The 17666-nt window shown below is 39.9% G+C and overlaps 1 protein-coding gene across 1 annotated transcript; it reads right to left on the reverse strand.

Annotated features, from left to right (window-relative positions):
• Positions 1-13880: 13880 nt before the first annotated feature.
• On the reverse strand, positions 13881-16329 carry LOC128528606 (uncharacterized). The gene is made up of 7 exons (XM_053501559.1): positions 16173-16329; positions 16009-16051; positions 15453-15631; positions 15180-15307; positions 15015-15076; positions 14653-14908; positions 13881-14538 (listed from the first exon to the last, which is right to left on the reverse strand). Exons 1-7 carry the CDS (start codon positions 16213-16215, stop codon positions 14428-14430), a joined length of 822 nt encoding a protein of 273 aa, XP_053357534.1. The 5' UTR covers positions 16216-16329; the 3' UTR covers positions 13881-14427.
• Positions 16330-17666: the final 1337 nt, after the last annotated feature.

Here is a 17666-nt window from a genome sequence, read left to right on the forward strand (position 1 = left end):
TGCAAGTGAAATGGGATATGGAGTTGTCTCGTATATTAGGTTAGTAAATGCTGATGAACTTACACACTGTGCATTCATGATAGGGAATTCTCGCGTAGCGCCCTTGAAACAAACTACTATCCCCCGAATGGAATTGACAGCGGCAGTGGTCGCCGTAAACAACGAGAAAATGTTGAAAGGTCAACTGGAAATAGAACTGCTGGACTCTGTGTTTTGGACCGACAGCACAACTGTTTTGAGATACATTAATGAAAAACTTCGCTGTAAAACCTTTGTCGCTAACAGAATCTCCATCATACGAGAGTCAACCAAGCCACAGTAGTGGAGGTACGTCAACACTTCAAAAAACCCAGCTGATGCTGCCTCCAGAGGAGTTTCCTGTGAAAAATTCATGAAAAACAACAATTGGTTCCATGGTCCCCCCTTTCTTAAAACACCAGAGAGTAAATGGCCTGAAAACATTTACGATCTGTCGACGAAAGAGGATGACATTGAGATTAAACACTCAGCCTTAGCGAATCTCGTAAAAACTACAGAGAGCACAGATGCCGTGAGTAAACTGATTAACTATCACTCTGACTGGTGTAAGTTAAAAAGATCCGTTGCCTGGATTCTTTGCGTTAAAGATATGCTTAAACAGAGAACAAAAAGGATCAAGGGACAGGCAAACAACTCAATAACAGAAAACCATAAGTCTCTAACAATTAAGGACTTAACAATGGCAGAAAACGAAGTCATTAAGTTCGTTCAAAACCAAAAATTAAAAGACGAAATTTCCATGTTACAAAAGGGTAATGCATCCGTAAAAGGAAACAGTTGTCTCTCCAAACTAGATCCAGTACTGCAGGATGGAGTGCTAAGAGTTGGAGGACGTCTTGGTAGGTCGGCAATGCCTGAGCACGCAAAACACCGTCATTATACCCAAAGACTCACACATTACAACCCTAATCTTAAGAAACACTCACGAACAGGTCGGACATTGTGGAAGGAATTATATGCTTTCAAAATTGCGGCAGAAATACTGGATTCCGACAGCAAATTCCCTTGTGAGAAAGTTTCTGTCCAGTTGTGTGACATGCAGAAAGATCAGAGCGAAGAATAGTGAACAAAAAATGTCAGAACTGCCACGCGATAGAATAACACCAGATCACCCACCGTTCACTAACGTAGGGGTAGACTATTTTGGACCCTTCGAGGTCAAACGGGGTAGAAGTAATGTTAAAAGATATGGCGTATTGTTTACTTGTCTGACAACAAGAGCCGTGCACATTGAAGTCGCGCAGTCATTAGATACAGACTCCTGCTTAAATGCTATTTGACGCTTCATGTGCAGAAGAGGCCAGGTGTCAGCTATGAGAAGTGATAATGGAACAAACCTCATAGGCGCTGAGACTGAATTGCGTAAAGCTATCCAACAGTGGAATCAGTCAAAAATTTAAGGCGTCCTCATGCAAAAGGGGATACAATGGATATTTAATCCTCCTGCTGGGTCTCACTTCGGTGGAATATGGGAAAGGCAGATAAGGTCAGTTAAAAAAATCTTGAGGACTGTACTAAAAGAACAAACACTAAACGATGAGAGCTTGCACACATTTCTGTGTGAGGTGGAAGCTATAATGAATGACCATCCCCTTACCACCGCTACAGACGATCCCACAGACCTGGAGCCCCTGTCACCTAACCACCTGCTGCTAATGAAAAAACAGCCAAACTTGCCTCCTGGTCTTTTCAAAAAAGAGGACACTTACGCACGTCGCAAGTGGAAGCAAATTCAGTACCTTGCCGACCTATTCTGGAAGCGATGGGTGCGTGAATACTTGCCCTTGCTTCAGGAGCGCCAAAAATGGTCTCAGGTGAGAAAAAAACCTCTCGGCTGGAGACGTAGTTCTAATAATTGATAAGTCTTCTCCAAGAAATTCATGGGTCGTCGGACGGATCACGAAAGTGTTCCCTGATAAAAAAGGACTTGTGAGACGTGTACTGGTCAAAACTAAAACCAGTACCCTGGAAAGACCCATCGATAAGCTGTGCCTGATATGTGAAATGGACTGTTAATTACCTTATAAAGTAGTCATGTTCCTTTCATTTGGTACGCAGCGATATGAATACCTTAAGTTAAACCGTTAACAAATGTCTAAAGTGTTAAGAAAGTTAATTCTAAAGTGTTAAGAAAGTTAATTCAAATTTTAATCCAATAGTAAATGTTGTGGCCCAATTGTAAAAAAAAAAAGGAAAAAACAACAAAACAAAAAATGTGTGTAATTGTCAGTCTTCCTGCCTGTCAATTAGGGGCTGGAAATGTAAGGGCCATATTTCATTCTTGTGATTTGTTGTTATGTTTATCTTATTTCAGTTTATTAGTTAAGCATTAAGCATTAAGTATCATAAATATAATTTGTATTGTGACATCACTTCATGGGTTGTTCTGTGACATCATCCCACAGTTATGCAGTTCCATGTCTATCACGCACGTTAGTTGTAGTTGTTGTTAAGACACGGAAGGATACAGAAAGGTGTGGAGCACACAAGCTTTTGACCGTGAGACAGTAAGCTAAAAGGAATACAGTAAAATAAGTTGTTGTAACTGTAATCTATCGAAGCTACAGAACACAGCAAGCGACTCGTCGTGACTACAGTGGATTTATGCAAGAAACTGTAACAACCGTTGTTTTTGATGTTGAAAATAAACAAGAGACAAAGAAATCAACGAAACGTCTGATGTCGTCAGTGACACTGTGTAACTAAAGACACGCGTCAGAACTTGTGAATAACATGCACCTACATGTCCTGTATTTCAGCTAGAATGAAAAAAATTAAAAAAACACAAAGTTGGAGTTATCCTGTGTCTTTACGCTGCGCAGCTGCCTCGGCTTCTCTCATTCTCTCCCCCTCCTTCTCCTGTTGATCAGCTGATCGGTTTATTAGCTGTTTGCTGGAGCCACAGCCATAAAAGCTGCTAGTCATGATCGGTTTGGATATGTGAGAGAGAAACATAAAGGTGAAACCAGGAGATGTCCTTATTGAATCATTAGAGTTGAACAGGTGATGGAGAAACAGGTTTATCTTTTAGGTGACATGAATGAGTTGAAGGGAAGTTATGAACTGTTTCTGAGAGACAAATAACACCAGGATCCTTTTCTACATAGCTGACAGCTGGTAACTGTGCAGGGGCGGGTCTAGCAAAGTTTTGCCAGGGGGCCAGGTAGGGCATTAACAAGGAAAGGGGGGCACAAAGAAATACTTCTCTTTCTTATTCTCATTTTAAATGTCTAGCTTTTAAATAATTATCTGAATCTTACAACCAAAGTGGTCATTTGATGTTAAATGTATAGAAATCCATTATCGCTTATAGTAAATATTAAGTCTAAAAATATTAAGTCTCTGTAAGCCCAGTAAGCTTACCATGTGTGCAGTCTGAAATTATGTCGAAGAAAGATGTTAAATCTATTTAATTGTTGTAGAAAAATAATTGATTTCTGTGCATTTGTGTTACGATTTAGCTGGTTGTGGCAGCCCAGGTCTCTGGATGACACTCCAGCGACGTGATCTCTGTGTTTTGTTGTGTTATCAGTTCTTGTGCCATGTACTGTGTGTAAAATGGCATCAAAAATTCAATTAAGTGTTATTCTTTCTCAACTTTCTTTCTCTGTCTCCTTTCACTTTTTAAAGGTTACCATGTTTAAAAAAATATTTTGTGCTGCCATGCTGTTTGTTGATGTGGTAAATAAATAGTTTATGAAAATATCACTAAATCTGTCATTTATTAATTTTAATACTCATTAATGATCATGTCTCACCTCTAGACTTCTCTGTCTTAATTTCAGGTTTCCACCATGTGATGCAGATAGTTCAGGAGGTTAACTCGATCAAGCAGTCTTTTGTTTTCCGCTAAGTACTGTTTAGAATCCCAGAATAGGGAGGATGGTGTAGGTTTAAGTTTATTAGATTGATACATATATACCAACAGGACAGTGTACATCGCTGTCAGAAGCTGTTAGTCTTATTCAGTTTAATCTTTGTTATTCAACAAATTTTTAACTTTCTTTCATTTCTTTCTAAGGTTGGCACAAACATGGTGAAATACCTCCAGCAGGCTGAAGTAGGCTGTACCCCTACATCCTGACGTTGGGAGATAATGCCCAGCGCTGCTCTCAGGCATTCGTCATTCTGGTGGGACAGGCTCTGGAGCAATGCACACTACTTGGGGCGGTTGATGTGTTGATTATCTGCTCTTGTGCTTTTGAAAAATAAATGTTTTTTCTATGAACATTTAATAGGATGTTGTTTATATGTATGGTTTGCAAAACTTTTAAGTTTTTTTTTGTAATAAACCAGTATATCAAAGTAATTTAACCATTTAATATGACACAGGTAGTAAAACATAAAACTAATACTGTAAAACATGAAAATAATAATAACCTATTTGTGAGGTAGAATTAACCCAACATTCCAGTTAAAATGAACCAACATCTGGCTAGAACATTTAACAAATTCATGTGGTAGAATTAACCCTGCATTATAGTTAAATATGACTCAGCATTTGGGTTGAATATTTAACCCATTTTTCTGGGTAAAAAAAATAACCCATTTTGCTGGGTTAAATTAACTCAGCATGTAGTTAGTCCAATATTTACCCAGCAGCTGGGTTAAAAACAACCCAGATTGGGTTGTTTTTAACCCAGCATTTTTAGGGTGTATGTAGTGTTCGACTCATGTGTGTAAACATCGCTGGATTTGTGTGTGTGTGTTTAAGACTTTGCTGGCACGTTGGAGCGTTATTTGTGCTCTTTAGCCAATCAGATGCGACATTACTATTCAGCCAATCACAGCCCTGCAGGAGCGCTTGAGTAGCTCAGCTTTGCACACCTTTTGCGCAGTCGTTGCTTTTTGCGCAGAGTTAATTACAACGGAAATCAAGTTATACCGACTCAAACCAAGAACAGGATGCATGTTTAAGTTATTACTTTATTTCATTATGTTTATATAATGAACATCGCCGAAAATAACACAGTTAACCACTTTATCATCTTTATAAACACTTCACCCTCATTAGATGTTTGTCAATCAAGACAGTCACAGTTATTAATTTGGAGAATAGATGTTTCTGTGGGTCACAGGATATTCTGTTATATCTGAATGCCACCAGATTTGCTTTTATTTCATTAACAGCTCAAATGTGTATAACATAATGGATTAAAGCTGCATGATTGCAAATTTGCTTTGGTGCGTCACAGAGAGCGGGTGTCATTTATAGGTTTTATTAAACAGTTTCACAAACAGTCTCTTCAGTCACCATTATTTTTTACAATATGATTTCCTTACAATAATTCAAATTATCAGAGGTACTGGGATAAAAGTTTTTATTTCTAAGTTAAACACTAATGTCTATACAAACCAAAATAGAGTTTTTAAAATTTTCAACATTTTAAAAGTAACTTTAGCTTTAAATAAAGGTTGTATTAATTGTATCAGCAGCTAACTACTAACTGTTTTTTTTTTGTTGTTACGTAATTTCCTAATTCCATATGTCATTTTATAGTTTTGAAATCCCCAGTATTGTTGTAGAATGTAGAAAATAAATCACCAAACAAAAACGAAGAAATTTGCCAGCTGCTATGTAATGCTGCTGATACAATTGATACAACCTTTATTTAAAGCGAAGTTCATTATTTAAACATTGTGAAATAAAGTAATAACTTAGACGTGCATCCTGTTCTTGGTTTGAGTCGGTAAAACTTGATTTCTGTTGTAATTAACTCCGACTGCGCAAAAGGTGTGCAAAGCTGAGCTACTCGAGCGCTCCTGCAGGGCTGTGATTGGCTGAATAGTAAGGTCGTGTCTGATTGGCTAAAGAGTATGAGTGACGCTCCAATGTGCCAGCAATGTCTCAAAAACACACACACAAATCCAGCGATGTTCACACACGTCGATTTTCACATGCACAGCCCATGATGTACTCGTAACTTTTAAACATTCAAAAATTTTTACAGAGTTGTACATATGTGAATTGTATATTATGAATATGTATATTTTTTTGTCACGTGAATGTGTTTTTTGTGATTTTTTTTTTCGTGCACTTGAATTGGGTTTTACGCATGTGAATTGGGTTACGCACATAAACATTCTTGTCTTTTGTGTGAATTATTAATGAGACCGATCTGCCTCCGTAAACGGTGGCAATGAAAGACTCCCTGAGTGGACTATAGAAAGAAATCTTTAGATGAACCTATCCTCATTTGGGTGATATCAGAAAGTATAACCATAAAACAGTCCCTGGTATACCTGGTGTGTAGTTATAATGAGAAGTGTGTTCAAGTAAATCTAAAGTCCATTAACATTAATAGAGGTTCTGGTACAAAACTGTTTGTGGGAATTTTACTCCTACACCATTTAGAAACTGTAGTCATTATCCATTGCAGGAAAAAACTGCCCACATCAGCCATGTTTAGGGTCATCTTCATGGTCATTGGGTGGAACCATCCTTAATCTCCATAGACATCTTAAGCAGACAGAACCATCCTCAGCAACCGCCAGCCAGAGCGCTTCCACCAGAAGTGGGACACATTGATACGTCAGATATGTCTGGAGGGCTAAAGAAGTTGAGATTGTTGGCAACCCAGAAATTCCACAGTTAGCTCAACAGAGAGAGAGAGAGAGAGAGAGAGAGTGAGTATGTTATGTATGTTAACAAATTCAAATTAAAATTTTATTTGTCACATACACAGTCATACACAGTACGATATGTAGTGAAATGCTTATAGGACCACCTGTGACCTTAAAAAGAAAATAAAAAACTATATATAAGGAATAAATATTAATAAAGAAATAAAATACAAAGAAAAACAAATGTAACTAGTAAAATTAACAACTGTACAAATAAGGGCATGTAAAATATCACAAAAATAGAATATAGGAATATGGGGGAATATATATATATATATATATATATATATATATATATTTTTTTTTTTTTAAATGTTTTAAAGTGGCATTGAAATGTCTTAAAGTGTCAGAGTGGCAAAGTTTCATGTGCAATGGCAGGTAAACATGTATTGTATAAAGTGACATGTGCAATGGCTTCAGATATGTAAATATGTATTGCATGAATGTGTCCATGATTGTCCAGTCATTGTCAATGTTTAAAAGACATTACTCCTGTGTGGTGTGATGTGATTGAGAGACCTTATCGCCTGCGGGAAGAAGCTCCTCCTCAGTCTCTCTGTGTTGGCCTTCAGGGAGCGGAATCGCTTCCCAGACCGCAACAGAGAAAACAGTCCATTGTTGGGATGGCTGAGGTCCTTCACAATCTTCCTGGCCTTGGTCCAGCACCGCTTGCTGTAGGTCAGGGAGCTCGGTGCGGATGATGCGCTCAGCTGATCGCATCACCCTCTGTAGAGCTCGTTTGTCCTTCATGGTGCTGTTTCCTAACCAGGTTGTAATGTTTCCTGTCAGGATGGTCTCTATGGTACAGGAGTAGAAATTCCTGAGCACCTTAGAGGGCAGTCTAAAGTCTCTCAAGCATCTGAGGTGGTAGAGACGCTGCCGGGCCTTTTTTACCACGGTGTTAATGTGACAGGACCATGACAGGTCCTGCGTGATGTGAACACCGAGGTATCGGAAGCTGTCCACTCTCTCCACTGGGTTCTCATTGATGATGGGGGTCTGGTAGCTCCTCTCCTGCTTTGAACTAAAGTCCACTATCAGCTCCTTTGTCTTGCTGACGTTCAGGAGGAGATTGTTCCTCTGGCACCAGTTCTCCAGATTTACAATCTCCTCTAGGTAGGCCGACTCATCATTGTTGGTGATCAGGCCCACCATGACAGTGTCGTCAGCAAACTTGATGATGGGGTGGAGTTGGTAGTGGCCACGCAGTCGTGGGTGTACAAAGAGTACAGCATGGGGCTCAGAACACAACTCTGGGGGGCTCCAGTGCTGAGAGTGAGTGAGGCTGAGAGATGTCCGCCCATCCCTACTGCCTGTGGTCTGCCAGTCAGAAAATTGGAGATCCACTGACACATGGATGAGCTGAGTCCCAGGTGCTCCAGCTTGGTGGTGAGTGTGGAGGGAATTATGGTATTAAATGCAGAGCTGTAGTCGATGAAGAGCATTTTAACATAATTTCCTTTCCTAGTGTCCAGGTGAGTAAGTGATGTGTGGAGGAGATGAGAGATTGCATCGTCTGTGGAACGGTTCTGGCGGAATGCAAACTGTAGTGGGTCCAGTGTGTCTGGTAGTGAAGAAATGATGAAGTCTCTGACCAGGCGTTTAAAGCACTTTATCACTACTAAAGTGAGGGTTACAGGGCGATAGTCATTGAGAGAAGCAGGATGTGGTTTCTTTGGGACAGGAACAATGATGGACTCATGTGGGGATCACCGACTGAGATAAAGAGATGTTGAATATCTCAGTGAACACAGGTGCTAGCTGGTCTGCGCAGGTTCTGAGGATCCGGCCTGAGATGCCGTCTGGTCCTGCTGCTTTCCTGGTGTTCACTCTCTTGAAGGCTCTCCTCACGTCATGCTCGGTGATGATGAACGCGCTTCCGGTGCTGGCAGTGACTTCCTGCCTGCAGCCGTTAGCATTAGCATCGCTAGCGTCTTTAGCTGCAGCCTCGAAGCGAGCATAGAAAGTGTTCAGCTCGTCTGCCAGAGTCGCGTCCGCGTTCGTCATACCAGTTGTTGGTGTTTTATAGTCCGTAATTGTTCCTAATCCCTGCCACAGGCTCCTAGAGTCAGTCTGTTGGAGTTTGGCCCGGTGTTGTGTTTGGTGCTGTGTGAGTGCCTCATGCAGCTTGCATAAGGCAGTGTCCGTGTCCGCTTGTGGTGGAATATAAACAGCACTGATTATGACTGATGTGAACTCCCGAGGTAGATCAAAAGGACGACACATGATGGACAGTAGTTCCAGATTTGGTGTGCAGGAGCGTGTGAGAGAAACAACGCTCACGCTGTTGCACCAGCTGCTGTTCACCATTAAACACATGCCGCCTCCCCTTGACTTCCCCCAATCCCGCGTCCTGTCCATGCGGTGAACCTAGAAGAACTCGGCCAGCTGGATGGCGTGGTCCGGCACCGCTGGGTTCAGCCATGTCTCGGTGAAGCAGAGGAGATTGCAGTCCCGAATGTCTCTCTGGAACTTTATCCTGGCCCTGAGGTCATCGAGCTTGTTTTTCAGTGACTGAACGTCGCGTCCTTTGTTTTCCCTCAGAATCTCACTCGGCCAGCTCGGATCCGGAGTTAAAAACGTCGAATTGTGAGTACATTGTATACCAATAGAAACAAGAGTGTCTCTATCATAACTAATGTACTCCATGGTGGTAATTTTGCCGATTTTAAAACACTAAAAACTAACTTAAAAAACAAAAACAGAGAAAAGGTGGTCGGAGCAGTCGTGATGGCAGCCGACCTTACCGGCGCCATCTTGAATCGATGTCAGCCACATAATGTATAAGGTCAATGTATTTTAGTGCAGAGTGCAAGCAGGGACTCCAGCAGGACTAACTATGACAGCATGGACATCTATGAGTGAAGGGGAGAGCCAGAAGAAAACACAAAAATAAAGGACACAAAAAAACATGAATGATCCAAGATGGCAGCGCGTTTATTTTCCTCCGAGTATGAATATCGTCTCGACTGGTGTCCGTACAAACAACCACCTGACACTTTTGTACCTAAATAACCTGGTTAACGACATCCACGATAAGCTACGGGGAAAGCTACGCAACCTCGGCTTGCTGCGTGAATCAGGCCTCGAGGCCTCGGCGTGGCCTGATGCCGGTGGCCGGAGAAGAGGACATCGGAAGCGGTAGCGCAACAAGCAGGAGTCTGTGCTAGGCTAAAACAAACCCTAGGCTCTCTGTCCATTATCTTATCCAACGACTGCTCGCTGGACAATAAACTGAATTACATCCGACTCCAGCAGGCTACACAGCATGAGGTTAGAGACTGCTGTGTCTTTGTTTTCACGGAGACATGGCTCAGCGACAGAGTACCGGACGCGGCTATTCAGCTAGATGGGTTAGCCTCTTTTCGTGCCGACAGAAATGCAGCTCTGTGCGATAAGACTCGCGGGGGCGGCTTGTGTGTTTACATCAACACGAAATGGTGCAAGAACTCTGTGCTAGTTTCTAGCCATTGCTTATTGCTGGTGAAGTTTGTGACTGTTAGATGCAGACCTTTTTATTTACCACGGGAATTTACCACTGTTTTCATTATCGGAGTGTACATTCCACCTAGCGCTAATGCTAAGAAAGCGCTATGGGAACTGTATACAAAGATCAGTGAACTGCAAAATACACACCTGGATGAACTGTTTATTGTTGCTGGAGATTTCAACCATGCAAATCTCAAGTCAGTGCTTCCTAGATTCCATCAGTATGTGGACTTTGCAACGAGGGGGAAAAACACGCTGGGTCTTGTTTACACAAACATCCTCGGCGCATATTGGGCAGAGTACCGCCCCCACCTGGGCTACTCAGACCACATCTCTGTTATGCTAATTCCAGCCTACAGACCACTTGTCAGGCGTTCAAAACCGGTTCTGAAGCAGGTAAAAACCTGGCCAGCGGGAGCCATCTCTTTAGGGAGGCTGCAACTTACGGCAACTTCACTGACTTGGAGGAGTACACGTCATCAGTGACCAGCTACATCAACAAGTGCACCGATGACGTCACTGTCTCCAAGAGCATCTCCTCACAACCCATCTAGAATCCTTGGATTACTGCGGAAGTGCGTGCACTTCTAAGGACCCGAGATTTTGCCTTTAAAGCAGGAGATAAGGTTGCGCTTAGAAGAGCAAGGACCAAACTTTCTCAACTTTCAGAAAGGCAAAGCGTGCACACGCCCAGAGAATCCACAATCACTTCAGGGACAGCGGCAACACACGGCACATGTGGCAGGTCTTACAAGCCATCACTCACTACAGGACGACATCACCTGCCTGTGACGGTGATGGCTCCCTCTGAGATGCACTGAACAACTTCTACGCTCGGTTTGACAGGCAAAACGACGTGGCGGCGAGGAAGACCACCCCTTCTCCGAACGACCAGGTGCTGTGTCTCACTACAGCTGATGTGAGGAAAACTCTACGAAGAGTCAACCTACGTAAAGCTGCTGGACCAGACAACATCCCAGGCAGAGTGCTCAGAGAATGTGCGGAACAGCTGGCAGATGTTCTTACCGACATCTTCAATATCTCTCTGAGCAGCGCCGTTGTTCCCACGTGCTTCAAGGCCACCACCATCGTACCCGTGCCCAAGAAGTCTTCTGTGTCCTGTCTCAATGACTACCGTCCCGTTGCACTTACACCCACCATCATGAAGTGCTTTGAGCCAAGACCCTGCTGCCTCCCTCACTGGACCCACTGCAATTTGCGTACCGTCCTAACCGCTCAACGGACGACGCCATCTCCACTACAGTCCATCTTGCCCTCACACACTTGGACAAGAAGGGCTCATATGTTTGAATGCCGTACATAGATTTTAGCTCAGCATTCAACACTATCATCCCCCAACAACTGATCGGGAAGCTGAGCTTGTTGGGCCTGAACACCTCCCTCTGCAACTGAATCCTGGACTTTCTGACTGGAAGGCCTCTTTCAGTACGGATCAAGAACTGCACTTTCCGGCACCACCACACTGGCCCCACAAGGCTGTGTGCTCAGTCCCCTGCTGTTCACACTGCTGACTCACGACTGTGTAGCAACACACAGTCCGAATCACATCATTAAGTTTGCTGATGACACGAGGTCTCATTAGCAAGAACGACGAGTCGCGTACAGAGAGTGAGTGCAGAGGCTAACGGACTGGTGTAAAGACCAACCTGTCTCTGAATGTTGACAGGACAAAGGAGATGGTTGTTGACTTCAGGAGGACAAAAGGCGACCATTCTCCGCTGAGCATCACAGACTCCTCTGTGGAGGTTGTCGAAAGCAACAAATTCCTGGGTGTCCACCTAGAGAAGGACCTCAGATGGTCCCTCAACACCAGCTCCCTACACAAGAAAGGCCAACAGCGTCTCCTCTTTCTAAGAAGACTGAGGAAGGCCCAGCTTTCACCACCAATCCTGACCACCTTCTATAGAGGATCTATCGAGAGCATTCTGAACAGCTGCATCACTGTCTGGTTTGGGAATTGTGCCATATCGGACCAGAAGACCCTACATCGGATAGTGAGAACAGCAGAGAAGATCATCGGGGTCTCTCTCCCCTCTATTAAGGACATCTACACCACACGCTGCATCTGCAAAGCCACCAGCATTGTGGCCGATCGGACACACCCCTCTCACACACACTTCACCTTCCTGCCATCTGGGAAAAGGTATCGAAGCATTTGGGCACACACATCCAGACTGTGCAACAGTTTTTTTCCACAAGCTATCTACGTTCTCAACAAAAAGGGACTGGACTGATAAACACACACACACAAACATTATCACTCAGCCTAACTCAACTACCTCAAAACATTGAGACTGGACTGACTAATCAACACAAAGGGCAAACACACTGACCTACACTACCAAACTATTATACACACCAACCTGTAAATGCTCTTTTTTCACAATATTTATTACTGGACTACTTTTTGCACTAACTTCTTAACTTCTTAATTCTTGTCACTACCTCAACTCATCACCTCAACACATTATTACGTTATGTTGTCGCACTGGCACTTTGTTGCTTTTGTTTGCACATTTGCATGTGCACTTTATGTTGTCTGTTGTCTCTAAAAAATCCTGTAGATAGTCTTTCTTAGTTGGTTAGTTTTTGTTAATTTATGATGTAATTTATGTTAAGTCAATTAGTAAGGCCTCTTAGTTAGCTGGTTTAGGTTTTCTGTTAATTTATGTTGTAAATTTATGTTGCATGTAGCAACTTGGTCCTGGAGGAACATTGTTTCGTTTCACTGTGTACTAACTGTATATGGTTGAAGTGACAATAAAGCCTACTTAAACTTGAACTTAATCAGAGAGAGTGGGGCAACAAAAATGTCTCTGTAAGCCCCTCTGATCTGCACCTTTATCTTATACAAATCTATTTACAAAAATAAATAAACAAATAGCTAAATAAATGAGCTTTCTGCTTAGACTTAACTCTCTGGGTTACTGTTATTGTTAATGACACCAAGCACTTTTTTCTCTTGCAAATGCTAACACTATTTGTGACCAGATTATATTTAAGCAATATCACATGAGAGGTGTTGTACTGAAAACCAAGGATTGTCACAAGGATGTCATAGCCATGCACAGCAGCATGGTCTCAAGTTTAATTTTGCTTTTATAAAACAGTTATATGTATTTTAACATTTTATACTGTGTATGGCTACAAGGCTTTTGCCAGATTTTGTGACCAGTCTGTAAGTAATGATAAGTGGAATTGACTGGGCATACTTAAATGGATCAATTCTTATATCCCACTTTTTTTCTATAAACAAAGAGAAAGAAAAAACAGACATCATGCATGTTTTGTGTGTGTGTGTGTGTGTGTGTGTGTTTGTGAAGCCTATCATTGATGCTTGGCAGGCATTTCATGCAATTCTTCAATAGTATGGTTCACAATAAACTTTTTATTTTTAACACCATTTAACATTTAACTTTGGGCACTCTACCAACCAATGGCTCTAGTCCATGTTTAAATTTATGTGTGCTATTTGCATTTCATGCATTGCTGATTATATTATGCAATAGTTTGCCATTGTGTATCATTTTTTTGTTGGTTTGATTTTCCCCAGAATTCTATTGACTATGACTGTTTATTGATTGTTTAATTTTTAGATATATTTTATTGTTTTTTTTTATATATAATCCAGAATAAGACAGTGTTGCTTATAATTGATTTTACCTAACAATTTTAAACAAAATGATCATAGAACTTAATCATAGAGAAAAGAAAACATTAAGGTGAGGTATTTTTTGGCAATTAATGAGGATAATATATTTTTAAAGACATTGATAATACATAGCATGAGTACATAATAGAACATTTGGCACAGTGGTTATTTGACATACTGATAAAGTGCATACTAATTATTTAGGTAAATAATACAGTTGTACAGATATAACATCCCACTATTTGAAATGAAATGTACAGTGCTATTTCTATTTGAGTAATTTAATAAATTAACATGAAATACTATTTGAAAATAAATTAGAAAAATAAATTAAAATATCTTGTAATATTGCATATTCCTAAATGTTGAATTTAATTTATTTATATATCCTGTATAATTCCAGCAATACAGGAACAGGATGCAATACAAAGTAGAAAGCATTAAAGTGTTAGAGATACTTCAGAGAATTAACAGATTTAATATTGACTTAATTACATACATGTAGTATGAAAAATCATGTCTTAAAGCATCTGCTTTTGTCCATAAAGAAAGACTAAGAAAGTGTAAATTGAAAACTACACGTGAGAATGTCTTATTAAGGTTTAGAAGAGGCTGTTGTGAGTTTGATACTGAGCATCATATGACCGAACATTGTATGACCGTCGTCTGCTCCAGCGTTTTCTAACTCCTGCACAGCACCCACAAAGAATACACTGCAGGGAAAAATAAAGAAAGAGATTTTCACTTTATAATGCCAACTTTGGATATAATAAGTAATTTTAAATTTGAATAAATTACTAACTGAATAAATATTAAAGTATTCTTACACAGAGTAGGATCCAACATGGCAAAAGAATGAGCAATATAGCAATAGGGATAATGAATCCCAGAATCCATGCAACATTGGAGGTGCCATTTTCAGGGTTTGGAGTTGGCTGAATGGTCACAAGAGGAGCCATGGTATAGTATACCAGACCACTTTCTTTGAGTAGTGTATAAAGAAAAGAACTTGGGAATGGAATATCACCCTCTTTATACCTATAAGTTTGATTAGCCACGATCTCTAGTTGAGTTTTGTTACACCTAAAAGCAACAAAAAAGAAAAAAAAATATAATATTAAAATAATAAATTTTTGCCTATATGCTTTAATCGTTGGTCATAGAATAAAGGAGAGGGGTCATTACATACGTGTAGTTTGCGGATGGGAAGCTAATCGTTGTGGTTTGTGGAGCACTCAGCAATGCAGTCATCTGAAATTAAATATTAATAAACCAGATTAGAGGGGGGAAAATAGTATTTTTATAACAAATGTGGAAAAGTAACCTGTGACCTAGAACAATTATCCTAACTAACCAGGGCGTTGATTTCTTGCTGTATTGCAGTGTAGGTGCTGTTGTCGATGTTTGCATTACACTGAGCAGAAAAAGAAACATCGTGGATCTTGAATTCCACATTTAAAAGAAATGAGTTGCTCCCCGTTGCTAAATAAGAGATGAGTTGAGAAAAGAAACACAAAATAAATACTGTAGATAAGAAAAATAAAAAAAATTTCTTGTTATCGATGGACAATATTTGTTTAAATCAAATTTAATCAAAGACTAGAAAACTCCATGCAAAGAGACTCACAATAATAGGTGAGGTTCTTTGTAACAATAGGCTCATTCAGCTTTTGGGCCGTAATATCACGTGCTGTTCTGAGTTTTGTTTTTAAGTTCACAATAGCAGCCTTAAGGACCATGTCCCGAGTAGGAAGGTTGATCAAATTCTCAAAGATCAAAGAGATGTTAATGAGTACAGTTCCAAGTCTGAAACAGATGAGAACAAAAGACAGTTCTGTGAGAGTACATTAAGATTTAAATGATGACAAGGAGAACCTTTTAGTGAGGTTAAACAAAGTGATCACAAAATGATATTAGATTTATATAAAAAAAAATATGTATATTTGACATTGAGTAAAGGCGATTGTATGATTCTTTTAATTATTTTATGAAATTATTACATTTCTTTTTTTAATTACAAACTATTAATTCAAATGTATTCATGTTACAGAAAGAAATAATAACTACTACAGAGCTATTACAGTTCTGTGGTTTACACACCTGCATTGCATTTAGAAAAAACAATTTAGTATGCATTTTTCTCTTAATTTATAAATGTAGAATCTATAAATTATTACACTTACATTGTGTTGGGGGTTCCTGTAGTAGTCAGGAATGGAGTTGGGGCTGGACCACAAGTTTTAGTGATAAGGTAATGAGAAAATACAGTAGAAAGTTTAGAATCATTATTAAAAGAAATTCCGCAAGATTTTGTTGAGGAAGATTATTATAGTATATTGTAACCTACCGACTGTAGGCTTACTGGGGGAGCTTGTAAATTGGTATTCCATGTAGCCAATGACTTGATTTCCTGAACTCCTGATATGATCATAAACGATATTGTGATGTATACTGTAAATAACTTTACAATCATACCCTGTAATGTCAGAACTTCAATCATTTGCATGAACTTACGAGAAGTTGGAGGTCGTGGGTGCAGTGGAATTTACGCCACAGTTCTTTAGAAGTGTGTTAACCTGGGGAGAAACATTACAATATTAAAAAAAAAAATTGTTCAAATTGATTCTGACAAATGTTAATCTATAGTATCCAGTTTCCTCCAACAAGAAACTTACATTTCAGACCTACATAACTATTTATTAAAACATTTTACATACTCTACACTTGTACCTTTAAAATCATAATCTTATTTCTACATTCTATCAGGAAATTTAGTCTTATTTCTATTCCTTCCATTATTTATAATTGTATGAGTTATTTCCCACACTAAAAAAGGGTCTGTAAAGATTTATGTAAACATATAAAGAGATTCAACATAAAACATGCAGTCTGAGGGATGATACCCGCTAAGCACATGGTGATGTACACTCACAGTGTCATTGATGATGCTCTGCAGTTGGGTCGAGGGGCTGCTGTCAGTAGTGTTTGTAGGCACGCTGATGTTGCTGATGCTGAATGTAAGGTAAACTGCATAGGCGGTGTTTGAAACATCTGTGAAATAAATCAAATGAACATCAGTATGATTGACTGATTTTTATAGAGAGGAACAACTAACTCTTTAGGGTAAATGTACTGTGCAATAATAAAGAAAAAAAACATACGCTCAATGGTGTAGTTCACCAAAGTCCTGTTTGGAGAGTTCTGCAGTGCTGTGACAGCATTGACCATGACACTCACATTGGGTGCAGTAGTGGAGTTGTTGACCACCAGCTTGACTAAGATAGCAGCTGATCCATTGCTAGAAAAACACAGCATTATTTTGTGAATCAGGAAATTTTTATTTAAAAAAATAAATGCATGCAAGAAATTAATGGAAAGTTTTATCAAATGATTCTAAATTGATGATGCAACATATTTGTTAACAGTGAATATTATTAAAATATCTCTTAATTAAATACACTCTCACATTGGAGGTTCCGTAGAGGTCTTTGGTGGAGGTAAAGTTGGATAACCCTTTGGGGACGAGTCTACAAGTGAAAAAGATTTAGCAATGAAATAGAATCAAAACTTGCAGAATCATTAGCAAGAGAAATGAGTATTGTGATGAAGTTTTTAAAGAAAACTTTGGTGGAACCTACCATCCAAATTTGTGTATGCTATTTGATATTCCATGTAGCCAGTAACTTGATTCCCTGAACTCCTATTATGACAATAAAGCAGGCTTATGATATTCAGTCCCCTTACAATCATAATTCTACAGAGTATTGTAAGAACTTCAATCATCTGTCTGAACTTACATGAACTTGGAGCTAGTCGGTGTAGATGAATTTCTCATGGTACT

This window comes from Clarias gariepinus, chromosome 8 (genome assembly GCF_024256425.1).
Source record: "Clarias gariepinus isolate MV-2021 ecotype Netherlands chromosome 8, CGAR_prim_01v2, whole genome shotgun sequence".
NCBI lineage: Eukaryota > Metazoa > Chordata > Actinopteri > Siluriformes > Clariidae > Clarias > Clarias gariepinus.

Bases quoted from the DNA above. Each gene is read 5' to 3' on its own strand.
- LOC128528606 (XM_053501559.1), bottom strand. From the start codon at position 16,215: ATGGAATACCAATTTACAAGCTCCCCCAGTAAGCCTACAGTCG. The intron at 16,052-16,172 runs GTAGGTTACAAT...CTTGTGGTCCAG, and splicing joins CCCCAGTAAGCCTACAGTCG to CCCCAACTCCATTCCTGACT. The intron at 15,077-15,179 runs GTTAGTTAGGAT...ATTTAATTTCAG, and splicing joins AGCAAGAAATCAACGCCCTG to ATGACTGCATTGCTGAGTGC.